This window comes from Cherax quadricarinatus, chromosome 63 (assembly GCF_038502225.1).
Source record: "Cherax quadricarinatus isolate ZL_2023a chromosome 63, ASM3850222v1, whole genome shotgun sequence".
Taxonomy (NCBI): Eukaryota; Metazoa; Arthropoda; class Malacostraca; order Decapoda; family Parastacidae; genus Cherax; species Cherax quadricarinatus.
In genome coordinates, this window is record NC_091354.1 from 14218391 (window position 1) to 14232782 (window position 14392).

The 14392-nt window shown below is 39.6% G+C and overlaps 1 protein-coding gene across 3 annotated transcripts in view; it reads left to right on the forward strand.

Annotated features, from left to right (window-relative positions):
* LOC128698170 (BTB/POZ domain-containing protein 1) overlaps positions 1-12801 on the forward strand; it is a 54951-nt gene extending 42150 nt beyond the window's left edge. For 2 of the 3 annotated variants that reach the window (XM_053790272.2, XM_053790273.2), the window contains 2 exons: positions 2351-2473; positions 11187-12801. In XM_053790272.2, the coding sequence (XP_053646247.1) occupies positions 2351-2473; positions 11187-11345 (282 nt within the window). In that variant the 3' untranslated portion in view covers positions 11346-12801. The remainder of the gene's footprint in view (positions 1-2350; positions 2474-11186) is intronic. The other variant, XM_070098642.1, reaches the window with a different exon arrangement.
* Positions 12802-14392: the final 1591 nt, after the last annotated feature.

Below are 14392 nucleotides of genomic sequence, written 5' to 3' on the forward strand. Positions count from 1 at the left end.
GTTTGTCTTGGTTTTAGATTACTGATAACCAGAACTCCCAAATTCTTTTTGCAATCAGTAATATTAAGATCTACATTATTTAGTTTATAGTTGGCATGGTTATTTTCTTGTCCAGAGTTTAGAACTTTGCATCTGTCTATATTAAACTGCATCTGCCACTTCTGTCTGGTGATGAGTTCCATGTTGCTCAGTTTATCAGGTTAGGCATCATGGGTCTGGTTAACAATTATATGGGAATTCAATTGGACAGTCTTACTCTCACCCTTGGCTGAATAGCAGTTTGGTTAGTCATTGCACTGACTTATTGAGACCAACACGTACTTGAAGCCTTATAAAATATATATAAAATTTGAGTTTCAGTAAACTGCAAGTTCCATGAATCTTGTCAGACAGTAAACAATCCAAAGAAATACAATTCTTAACCAAAGTGTACCTTTAATTTTTTTCTCTCTTGTTATGCCAAAGTTTAGATTGATCTTAGTGTCTGGGCATTGGAGACAGGGAGGAAAATCAGGCCAAATTTAATGTACAGTACATATCTCATTACATTTAATTTTAATGTCGCAATGACACTGAAATTTGCCTTCCTCTGGCTGGGAAATGCGTATTTTTTATTAATTTTTTATTTTTTTTTAACAACTCGGCTGTCTCCCACTGAGGCAGGGTGACCCAAAAAGAAAGAAAATCCCCAAAAAGAAAATACTTTCATCATCATTCAGCACTTTCACCTCACTCACACATAATCACTGTTTTTGCAGAGGTGCTCAGAATACAACAGTTTAGAAGTACTATATATGTATAAAGATTCACAACATATCCCTCCAAACTGCCAATATCCCAAAACCCTTCCTTTAAAGTGCAGGCATTGTACTTCCCATTTCCAGGACTCTAGTCCGGCTATATAACATAACCGGTTTCCCTGAATCCCTTCACTAAATATTACCCTGCTCACACTCCAACAGCTCGTCAGGTCCCAAATACAATTTGTCTCCATTCACTCCTATCTAACATGCTCATTCACGCTTGCTGGAAATCCAAGCCCCTCACCCTCACACAACCTCCTTTACCCCCTCCCTCCAACCCTTTCGAGGACGACCCCTACCCCGCCTTCCTTCCCCTACAAATTTATACGCTCTCCATGTCATTCTACTTTGATCCATTCTCTCTAAATGACCAAACCACCTCAACAACCCCTCTTCAGCCCTCTGACTAATACTTTTATTAACTCCACACCTTCTCCTAATTTCCACACTCTGAATTTTCTGCATAGTATTTATTTTTTTTTTTTATTATCACACTGGCCGATTCCCACCAAGGCAGGGTGGCCCGAGAAAGAAAAGCTTTCACCATCATTCACTCCATCACTGTCTTGCCAGAAGGGTGCTTTACACTACAGTTTTTAAACTGCAACATTAACACCCCTCCTTCAGAGTGCAGGCACTGTACTTCCCATCTCCAGGACTCAAGTCCGGCCTGCCGGTTTCCCTGAACCCCTTCATAAATGTTACTTTGCTCACACTCCAACAGCACGTCAAGTATTAAAAACCATTCGTCTCCATTCACTCCTATCAAACACGCTCACGCACGCCTGCTGGAAGTCCAAGCCCCTCGCACACAAAACCTCCCTTACCCCCTGCCTCCAACCCTTCCTAGGCCGACTCCTATCCCGCCTTCCTTCCTCTACAGACTGATACACTCTTGAAGTCATTCTGTTTCGCTCCATTCTCTCTACATGTCCGAACCACCTCAACAACCCTTCCTCAGCCCTCTGGACAACGAAGGGTTGTTGAGGTATTTACACCACACATTGCCCTTAGACAGGACATCTCCACTGCCTCCAACCGCCTCCTCGCTGCAGCATTTACAACCCAAGCTTCACACCCATATAAGAGTGTTGGTACCACTATACTTTCATACATTCCCTTCTTTGCCTCCATAGATAACGTTCTTTGTCTCCACATATACCTCAGTGCACCACTCGCCTTTTTTCCCTCATCAATTCTATGATTAACCTCATCCTTCTTAAATCCATCCACTGATACGTCAGCTCCCATATCAAAACATTTTCAAAGTTCATACAAACAAGAGAATAGAGTAGGACACTTTGGAATGTTATACATTTTTTAGAATTTTATAAACATTATGTAAATGCTGACATTTCTAAATCTACTCTTATCATGAGAGGCTGTACCCTTTAACATTGACATTACTTTAGTTAAAATACTATATTAAGGAAACATGCACCTGCTTCTGAGAAATACAAATTAATATCTCTTATTCATTTTACCAAACTTAATGCATGCTTTCTTTTTGTGTGTGTGTGTAATCTCAGCGTGGTGTTAATTTTTAGGTATGTGCAAGCAACGACACAAGCTTCACATCCGATGGCACTGTGAATACATTTCGAGTTATGTTCAAGGAACCTGTTGAAGTGTTGCCCAATACTAACTACACTGCTTATGCAACATTAAAGGTGAGGCTTCACATTTACTGTCAGATATACATGTTGTGCTGTTTTGTATTAAGGTTTCCTGACTAAACAACCAATTAGATAAACCAGATGGTATCCCTGAATTCCATAACCCTCAGTTCCCTGTGCCCCAGTGCTCATGATTGGAATAGCGTTCTGTGCGGCATAAGTTTATAATGTAGTTTAATATTAACATTGAAGATTTGAAGGCCATCAGAAAAGGCATTCACAAATCATCATATGGAAATTAATATTCAGATTTCTTCAATGAAAATAGTAAATGAAGACATACATGGCCCAAAGTTAATTCAAACCTTTCGAAGAGACCAATATCCTAAAATGCACAAGAACATTAGGCTGGAAGCTGCTCAGTTACATTATAAAGTTTGCATGGAATGGTTGAAGCTAATCAGATTCAGCATTCAGACACTGGGACATATACAGGCCAAAATCAATTCTTTTCTCTAAGGAAAACATCTGGCTGCTTGGTGACTTCAATCTAAGACACACAAAATGGAAGAATATAGCAAATAATGTTGCAGCAGAAATAATCCCTGGAGGTAGCTCAGATGAAAGGTCACACACACAGGAGCTGCTGAGTTTCTGCAACAAACACACCCTAAGTCAGCAGAGAGTGGAGCCAACAAGACTGGAGAACACACTGGACCTTATTTTTGCAAATAATGAGGGCCTGGTAAGGAATATAACAATATCAAAAACAACAAATTCTGATCACAATCTAATCGAAGTTCAGACTTGCATGCACAGGAGTCCTGATCGGCAAGATGCATACAGTTATGAGGGTACCTTTACCAAATTCAACTTCAACAGCAAGAACATCATCTGGGATCAGGTAAACTATGCCCTAAATGAAACATACTGGGAGGACATCTTAAATTACATGAACCCTAACCAATGCCTTGAAAAGATCGCCCTACTGGTAGCTGAAGTATGTTCAAGGTATATTCCTATAAGACAAAAGAAAAGAAGTAAACTGGAGAGAGAGAGGCGCTCCCTCTACAGGAGAAGATGAAGAATCATTGAGCTCCTCAAGAATGCCAAACTGTCTGATACATGGAAGAAAGTGCTAACCAGGGAAGTGGAAAATATTGAGCTAAAGTTAAAGGACTCATACATAATGAAATTGAAAGAAATTTGAAATATTTCTTTTCATATGCCAACAACATGTCAAAAACCACTTCTAGTATAGGGCCCCTGCTCAGACAAGACGGATCCTACACAGACGACGACAAAGAAATGAGCGAGATACTGAAATCGCAGTATGACTCGGTGTTCAGCGAGCCACTAACCAGTTTAAAGATAGACAATCCAAACAATTTTTTCATGAATGAGCCTCAAAACCCTGCCAATGTAGGCCATATTTATGACATAACCCTAACTCCACTAGACTTTGAGAAAGCCATCAACGACATGCCCATGCACTCAGCCCCAGGCCCAGACTCGTGGAACTCGGTGTTCATTAAAAACTGCAAGAAACTCCTCTCACGGGCCCTTAGTATGCTATGGAGAAGAAGCTTAGACACAGGCGAGATTCCACAGTCACTTAAAACAACAGATATAGCCCCACTCCATAAAGGTGGCAGCAAAGCAGTAGCTAAGAACTATAGACCAATAGCTTTAACATCCCACATCATAAAAATCTTTGAAAGAGTTCTGAGAAGCAGGATAGCAAACCACTTGGTCTCCCAAAAATTGCACAACCCAGGGCAACATGGTTTCAGAGCAGGTCGCTCCTGCCTTTCGCAACTGCTTGACCACTATATGGTCCTAGATGCACTGGAAAACAAACAGAATGCGGATGTAGTATACACAGACTTTGCAAAAGCCTTTGACCAGTGCGACCATGGTGTAATAGCACACAAAATGCGTGCTAAAGGGATAACCGGCAAAGTAGGCAGACGGATCTTCAACTTTCTAACCAATCGCACACAAAGAGTAGTGGTAAACAGAGTTAAATCAGATGCTGCCATAGTGAAGAGCTCTCTCCCACAAGGCACAGTACTCACACCTATCCTGTTCCTTATTCTCATATCAGACATAGACAGAGATGTAAACCACAGCGCTGTATCATCGTTTGCAGATGATACTAGGATCTGCATGAGAGTGTCATCCATTGAGGACACGGCAAAGCTCCAAGAAGATATAAACCAAGTTTTCCAATGGGCAACAGAGAACAACATGATGTTCAATGAAGACAAATTCCAACTACTCCATTATGGAAAACTGGAGGAAATAATAACTAGGACTGAGCATACTATAAACTCCAATCACACAATAGAGCGGAAAAGTAATGTGAAGGACCTGGGTGTGGTAATGTCCGAAGACCTCACCTTCAAGGGCCACAACAATGCCACTATCACATCTGCTAGGAAACTGATAGGATGGATAATGAGAACATTCAAGACAAGAGATGCTAAGCCAATGATGATCCTTTTTAAATCACTTATTCTTTCTAGGCTGGAATACTGCTGTACATTAACATTCCCATTCAAGGCAGGTGAAATTGCAGAACTAGAGAATGTACAGAGAACCTTTACTGCACGTATAAGTTCCATCAAACACCTTAACTACTGGGAGCGCCTGGAAGCACTTGACATGTACTCACTAGAGCGCAGGCGAGAGATGTATGCCATAATCTACACCTGGAAGATTCTTGGGGGACTGGTCCCTAATATGCACACAGCAGTCACTCCATACGAAAGCAAAAGACTTGGCAGGCAATGCAACATACCCCCAGTGAAAAGTAGGGGCATCACTGGTACACTAAGGGAAAATGCAATAAGTGTCCGGGGCCCAAGACTGTTCAACAGCCTCCCACCAGCAATAAGGGTCATTATGGGAAGACCCCTAGTTGTCTTCAAGAGGGAGCTGGACAGATACCTAAAGACGGTGCCGGATCAACTGGGCTGTGGTTTGTACATTGGATTGTGTGTGGCCAGCAGTAACAACCTTGTTGATCAAGCCCTGATCCATCGGGAGGCCTGGTTGTAGACCAGGCCGTGGGGGCGTTGATCCCCAGAATGCCCTCCAGGTAGCCTCCAGGAAGTATGCAAGTAAGCTTTATGTAACCTTAGAGTAAATAGCATACAAATTTATAACAATGGTTTTGAGGGCACACATGTTATAGGCACATAAAAGAACATTAAGTTAATTTAATCTAGGATAACCAAAGTCAAACACTGTGACTTACATCTGATCAGAAGAGACATTTTTCCATTATTTTGCAGACACCAATTTAATTGATAAAATTGGCCAATAACAACTTGCACAACCTAACATCAAGAAATAATTTTCTCTGAAGGAAACAAAGAGCGCTGAAAGTTTAAAGCTGACCAGAAGATACATTTTCCAGTTATTGTACAGAATCCAACAAAATTTGTGCCTACACAGCCTAAATCTACGAAATGTTACATCCTTTTCATGTGATGTGTCAGCTATTGAAAATTGATGCTGTTCACTATTGCTGTAGTATTCTTTATAATTTCTTTTGGTTTAATAATAGTAGAGATGGTTGATTGTGGAAAGCCATACTCGTGTACCAACAATGCACCACAAATTCTTGGTTAATCTTCTGGGAAATTGCCTGTTTACTGCACACTTTAGAGACCATGATGACTTGGTAACACAAAAGATGGCATAATTAAATCAAATGCAGATATGAAGGGTAGATAATCCAGAGTTGGTGCGGGTAACACATGTGGTAGTTTCAAACTGTAAACAGTAAACTGTAGTATAAACACTGCTGTTTGTTGAGATGCTGTCATAGACATTCATTCCCATTGCAAATTAGCTGCTTATCCACCAAACACACACCAACCCCACTGGTGCTCCTGCTGACTTAGACACTGCCCAGCAAGCAAGCTACTGCATCGCTGGTTAGCTGAGGCCCACCAGTGCTTGCTGACCATCGTACACATGTTGTATCTCAAATTTTTCATTGCAACTCAAAACTAAATTCCCTTATGAGGGTAAATAGTAATTTAAAATTATTGTAACTCAGACCCATCATATTTTACTCATAGGAAAACACTAAACCCATAGGAGGTCATGTAGCTCCTGTGGTATGGGAGCACTTAAATTTGATTCAAGCAAGGGAATGATAAGCTAGTTTATTGGATCAAGAGCTTACCAGCATCAAGGTAATATAATGCAATAAGGTAAAATAATACTATACTATTTCAAGATCAAAAGTGACAAAATAGCATCTACACAACTCCTTTAAATATACCAACCTTCTGCTAAGTAGGATTCACAAATGTTGAAATTTTGAAGCTGGTCAGAGGAACTCATTCATTTCCACCTGTCTCATGGGAAAAATCTGGTAATAGCCTAAACCCATAGGGTCATATAGCACTTGTGTAATGGGAAACATTCAAATTTGATCCAAGCAAGGTAAAAATAAGTGTGGTTTCTTATATCAAGAGCCCCTCACCAGCATCAAGGTAAAATACTATGTCATTTTGATAGTAAAAGTGGCAAAAATGTCACCTATACATTCAGTTAAATGTATCATCTGCCTTCTAAGTAGGACACATGAGTATTGAAATTTTGAAACTGTTCAGAGGAACTTTTTTCTACCTAATACAGAAGCAAAATTTGGGAATTGCCCATGTAGCATTGTGCATGCATTTAATCCCATGAATCTTGCCTGAGAAACATTACACAGGTATTGAAAATTTGAAGCCAATCGAATAAGGCATTATTGACTAATCAAAAATTTGTGAGAAATCAAACAAAAATCTTGTTGAGAAAGTTCTGGATAATAGGAAAGTCTCCCCTCATTAAACTTAAAAATACCACAGAACCATGTATTGGCAAATTGAATATTACACAGCTCAAAGCAAGTGACAAGTTGTGTTTTAATAAAGCCTGCCAATGGTAAAAGTTTGAAGCCAGTCAGAAAAGACATTTTGAGTACTTGATCTGATTCCAGTGATTCCAAGTTTTCTATTACAGCAAAGCCTCAATTAGCACGAATAATGAATTCTGCTAAACGATCGCATTAATCAAATTCATAGTACAGTTGGGCCCTGCTTATACAAGAAGTTAGGTTCTGGGCTACTGCTGTAAAGTGAAACATAGTCTTTTTTCAGTTTCAAATGCATATTAAAGCCTCATAACATGTTTACACTATCATATATTAAGTGAGCAAAAGAGCTAGGCCTAAAAAAAAATGCATGTACAGTGGTCCCTCAATTATCGTCCTTAATCTGTTCCTGGAAGTGGGACTGTTATCGAAATAGACGATTTTCAAATAAATTTTCCCCATAAAAAAATAATGTAAATACAATTCATCCGTTCCTGACGCCCAGAAGTATTAAAACAAAAAATTTTTTTACATGAAATATAGATGTAGTACATAAACAATACAATGGGACATGATGAATGAAACATTGACAGCATAACACTTACCTTTATTGGAGATTCTTCTTAGTGTATGGAAGACTGGAGGAGGAGAGAGATTGAATTACTGTTTGGAAGGGGAATCCCCTTCCATCAACACCTCAGGTACCCAGTGCTTTTCTGGGGTTACTTCTCTTCTCTGTTTCTTAAGGCCACTAGGACCAGCCTGAGAGTCACTGGAGCCCTGTCTCGCAAAAAAACTGTCCAGAGAGCTCTGTTTCTGGCGTCTCTTTAAAACTTCCCTAAAATGGGCCAAGACTCTGTCACTGTACAAGTTGCCGATATGGCTTGCAACATCCTTCCCAGGGTGATGTTTCTCCATAAATCTTTCCATCCTACCCCACATTTCAAAAATCTCCTTAATTTCTGGAGAAGGCACCTTCTTCCATCTCTCTTCCTCCTCCTCTGCAGCAAGATTCTGAGCTGCGATCTGTTGCTGTTCCTGCTGAAGCTCTTGCAGCTCCTCAGTGGTTAGCTCTTCGTTGTGGTCCTCCACCAACTCTTCCACATCCTCTAAACTCACATCCAACCCCATGGAACTCCCCAGTGCCACAATAGAGTTCACAACTGACATAGGCTCATCAGGGGCTGCCTCAAACCCTTCAAAATCCTTCATGTGGACACAATCTGGCCACAATTTTCTCCAAGCAGAGTTCAAAGTCCTGGTAGTCACTCCCTCCCAAGCCTTACCTATAAAGCTTATGCAATGGAGAATACTGAAGTGTTCTTTCCAAAAATCTCTTAGGGTCAAGTGAGTGTCTGAGGTCACATTAAAACACCTTTCAAACATTGCTTTGGTGTAGAGTTTTTTAAAGTTTGAAATGACCTGCTGGTCCATGGGCTGGAGGAGAGGAGTGGTATTCGGGGGCAAGAACTTTACTGCGATGAACCGAAACTCCTTCAGAATTAGGTCATCCAAGTTTGGAGGATGAGCAGGTGCATTGTCCATTACTAGGAGGCACTTGAGATCCAATTTCTTTTCCAGGAGGTAATTCTTCACACTAGGGCCAAACACTTCATTGAACCACTCGACGAAAATTTCCCTCGTGACCCATGCCTTATTATTAGATCTCCAAAACACACGCAATTTACTCTTTATAACATAGTGTTTCTTGAACACTCTGGGATTTTCAGAATGGTACACTAGTAACGGCTTCACTTTGAAATCCCCACTAGCATTAGCACAGAACATGAGCGTCAGCCTGTCTTTCATAGGCTTGTGTCCTGGCAGTGCCTTTCCTTCCTGAGTAATGTAGGTCCTCTTTGGCATTTTCTTCCAAAAGAGGCCTATTTCATCACAATTGAACACTTGTTCAGGTTTCAGGCCTTCAGCCTTTATGTACTCTTTGAATTCCTGCACATATTTTTCAGCCGCTTTTTGGTCCGAACTGGCAGCCTCACCATGCCTTATCACACTGTGTATGCCAGTACACTTCTTAAATCTCTCAAACCAGCCTTTGCTGGCCTTAAATTCACTCACATCACCACTAGTTGCAGGCAGTTTCTTTACCAAATCGTCATGCAACTGCCTAGCCTTTTCACAAGTAAGCGACGTCATAAGACTATCTCTTGCTAATTGTTTCTCGTTTATCCACGCCAGTAATAACTTCTCAACATCTTCGAGTACTGGTGATCTCATTTTTGTCAGCATATTTACCCCCTTTGCAAAACCAGCTTCCTTGATTTCCTTTTTCTTGGCTATGATGGAAGATATGGTTGTACGGGATGTGTTATACATCCTGGCCAGTTCGCCCACACGTACGCCACTTTCATATTGTTCAATGATGTTGTTCTTAAATTCAGTCGTATTTCTCACCTTCTTTACCAAAGGCTTGGCACTAGGAGCTTTCTTTGGAACCATGGTAGCTTATTTAGCACTTGCAAGCATTAAAATGAATGGAATACGTATTATGAAATATTTCGTATGAACACGTGAGGGGACCGTCGCTCACTGGTAAACAATGGCACACTGGCTGGGAAGGGAGGCAGAGGCGGCTCAGAGCCGTGAGTACGCGTCCAGGACGAAGGATGATTAGCGAGTTAACGGACCATTTGCGAACCAATGTTTAGACGAAATAACTCGACGATTTCCGAAATGGACGACTTTCAGGCCGGACGATTATTGAGGGACCACTGTACAGTACAAACATTTCTTACCTTAAAATATTTTCATCCTTAGCTTATAGTGAGTGTTGAATATATATGTGCATTTATTGTAGGAAGTCTGAATAAATGAAGAATGAGTATAATTGAAAACCGCTGCAGTAGCAAAACACTGTAAAGTGAAGCACTGTAAAGCAGGACCCTTGTATATTTGAAGCTGTTATAGCACACAAAGTATGGTAATTGGTCCCACTCTATTGAAAATACAGTGTGCAATGAAAATTGTTAATACATTACCAAAGGTTAATAAAAAAAAGTCTCTCTCTCGGGTCACCCTGCTTCAGTGAGAGACAGCCAGCATGTTAAAAAAAAAAGTATTCTTTTGTTTGTCCATATTTTGGGTTACCCTGCCTTGGTGGGAGACGGCTGACTTGTTAAAAAAAAAAAAAATACTGTGAATGCATATTGGATAAGTTGTGGCACGTCTTCACTGTTCACAAGCAAAGCCATACTGATGACTGGGTGAGCGGCCTAGGAGCAGGAGCAAATAGGGTGGGCAGCAAAATCGTACTAACTGAATTTTGACTCATTAAATAAGGTCCAGTATAATTTTATAATTTGTACTAAATCAAATTTTGCACTGTTCAAATTTGTACTAATCAAGGCTTTGCCGTGCAGTAGAATTTCAAATTTGCACCTACTTGGACTAAATGTATGGGGTATCATCTTTATCATTGCATCATTAATAATATTTCAAAACCAAATAAAAAATAAATATCTCTGGCTTCTTTTACTTGCACTATTCACTATGGGTAGTTACTAAATTATCCCCTTCCCTTTATTTATATATGCTTGATGAGAGTTATTGAGTAACTTGATTTGCAGTGAGGCTTATGCGAGGTGCTTAGGAAATGATTTGTAAACTGCTAGAGTACATGTAAAATTAACTTCTTTTGTATTGTGGTCCTTGATATGAACCCCTTCACTGATAGAAGCTTTGAAATTAGAAATGCTCAGTGTCAGTATTTTTTTTCTAATTATTATGGTAAAGAATCTTTTTCTGGTAATCTTTTCATGATATACATTCACTTAACACTTAGTTTTTCACAGGGAACAAGACTATCTATAATGCTATTATCAAGTGTTTTCTGTTTAATGTGATCTTAATCATTTAGTTTTCTATATTCAGGGCCCGGATTCACACTATGGAACCAAAGGTGTGCGTAAAGTAGCGGTGGAATGTCCCTCGGGAGATCGAGCAACTTTCCAGTTTACATATGCTGCTGGAAACAACAATGGCACCTCTGTTGAAGATGGACAGATCCCAGAGATCATATTTTATACATAAATGTATATCTTTTCCTCTGTGGCATAGATCTGTGAATATTTCCATTTGGTGTGTTTTCCCAAATGACTTCTAATTTTATATGTGCATTTTTATAGAAAACAAGTTTTTGGGCTAAATAGTCACTTGAAAGTAGAAATTGTGACAAGCTGCTTAACTACTGAGGATTATCAGCAAGGCTATCATACTTTTTCTCATTATACTTAAACTCGAATTTAACACATTTGCTCAAACATATTTTCTTGATGAAATATTACTTGGGCTGCATTTATGTACTATTCAAGGTAGAATTTTGCATTTAGCTATTTTTAGTAGGTAAAACTATGGTCATATCAAGTTTCCATGGGATTCAAAATTGTTTAAAGAATGTGTGTGATTGTCATCAGATGATAGAGGTGCTTTAATCAGTAGACATCATTCTTAATATTAATTTTAAGAATGTAAACCAGCATTCTTCTCCATCTTGAGATGGCTTTAGTTTTGTTATTTATGAAGATGACATATACTAACACTATTGTACAAACAATAATATCATTTAAAAAAATTTCAGTATGATATGACTTGAAGACAAAAAAAGTTATCTATGGAGGCAAAGAAGGGAATTTATGAAAGTATAGTAGTACCAACACTCTTATATGGGTGTGAAGCTTGGGTTGTGAATGCAGCAGCGAGGAGGCGGTTGGAGGCAGTGGAGATGTCCTGTCTAAGGGCAATGTATGGTGTAAATGTTATGCAGAAAATTCGGAGTGGGGAAATTAGGAGAAGGTGTGGCGTTAATAAAAGTATTAGTCGGAGGGCTGAAGAGGGGTTGTTGAGGTAGTTCGGTCATTTAGAGAGAATGGTTAAAAGAGAAGGACATGGAGAGCATATAAATCTGTAGGGGAAGGAAGGTGGGGTAGGGGTCGTCCTCGAAAAGGTTGGAAGGAAGGGGTAAGGGAAGTTTTGTGGGTGAGGGGCTTGGACTTCCAGCAGGCGTGCATGAGCATGTTCGATAGGAGTGAATGGAGACGAATGGTATTTGGGACCTGATGATCTGTTGGAGTGTGAGCAGGGTAATATTTAGTGAAGGGATTCAGGGAAACTGGTAATTTTTATATAGCCGGACTTGAGTCCTGGAAATGGGAAGTACAATGCCTGTACTCTAAAAAAGGGGTTTGGAGGGATATGTTGTGTATCTTTATACGTATATGCTTCTAAACTGTTGTGTTCTGAGCACCTCTGCAAAAACAGTGATTATGTGTGAGTGAGATGAAAGTGTTGAATGATGATGAAAGTATTTTCTTTTTGGGGATTTTCTTTCTTTTTTGGGTCACCCTGCCTCGGTGGGAGACGGCTGACTTGTTAAAAAAAAAAAATGACTTGAAGTAGAACATGCAGAGAATCTCAACAGATAATGTTCAGGGTAGATACTGGGTTGGTAGCCATGAAGACTTCAGGAAATTGTAATGAATAATAGGGTTGGAGGGAGGGGGTAAAGGAGGTTTTGTGTGCGAGGGGCTTGGACTTCCAGCAGGCATGCGTGAGCGTGTTTGATAGGAGTGAATGGAGACAAATGGTTTTTAATACTTGACGTGCTGTTGGAGTGTGAGCAAAGTAACATTTATGAAGGGATTCAGGGAAACCGGCAGGCCGGACTTGAGTCCTGGAGATGGGAAGTACAGTGCCTGCACTCTGAAGGAGGGGTGTTAATGTTGCAGTTTAAAAACTGTAGTGTAAAGCACCCTTCTGGCAAGACAGTGATGGAGTGAATGATGGTGAAAGTTTTTCTTTTTCGGGCCACCCTGCCTTGGTGGGAATCGGCCGGTGTGATAATAAAAAAAAAAAAAAATTTTTATGTTAAGATTCAATTCAAAATTCATAATTTGTGAGTTAATTGTAGGTAGAAATACAAATTACTCAGATAAGTAAGAAACATGTGCAACAATTAGGTGATGAACTGATTACCTTGTCTGCACCTCCACTGCTTCCTTTGTCTTTGACTGAATAAGCTTACTGTGCAGGCAGAACATTTCAGAATAAAGATACCTAACTTGCACATGTCTTGCTTATCTCCTTGTTAGTATTATATACCTTTGTTATATTCACAAGTTACTCTTCCAGGTGTAATGAGTAATGGAGTAACACAAAACTTTTATTTTTTTATAATTCATTTAAAATTTATTAATTTGTTGAATAGTAAATGGAACTGAAAATTACAAGAATTGTTAAAAAAAATTTTGTACTGTTTGACGACAGTGGATTAAAAGCAATTATGAACATGAATACTTAGTTAGAGGCAGGGATATCTTGATTATATAGTCACCTCATTTATCCAAAGTGGTTGGGACCAAGATTTTTTTGGTTAACTAATTTTCTGCTTATTGAAATGCATAGGCAGTAGTTGCAAAGCGTAATTCATCCCACCCAGTAATGAATAAGTATTTTTTAATTCAGTAATGCTTAGCCCTGTTTAATTTTTTGCCATAATTCTGTGTGCTAAATTGGTACAGTAGTATATTTCTCCCTCTACCAAACCATATGATTTTTCTAAGCTTGCAGTACAGTACAGTGGACCCCCGGTTAACGATATTTTTTCACTCCAGAAGTATGTTCAGGTGCCAGTACTGACCGAATTTGTTCCCATAAGGAATATTGTGAAGTAGATTAGTCCATTTTAGACCCCCAAACATACACGTACAAACGCACTTACATAAATACACTTACATAATTGGTCGCATTCGGAGGTAATCGTTATGCGGGGGTCCACTGTACTTTCGATACCTGGCAAAGGTGTAGAACTGCACTTCAGCTCAGACAGTACTTGTAATTATACAGAAATTTATGAAAAAAATAGCACAAGTATGTTTACTCATTGCTTGTTACTTTTAAAACATTCATCTAGCTAAACCAGGGCCACATGTACTACTGTGGCACTGGTCACTTGTAGTAGCTATAGACATTACATTGTATGACCCATGTAGATTTAGTACTTATTTTTTAATATAGTAATACAGAGAACACAAGGGCAAATATTAGGATGATGGAAGGTTTTGTGGTTGTAGCAGGGTAGG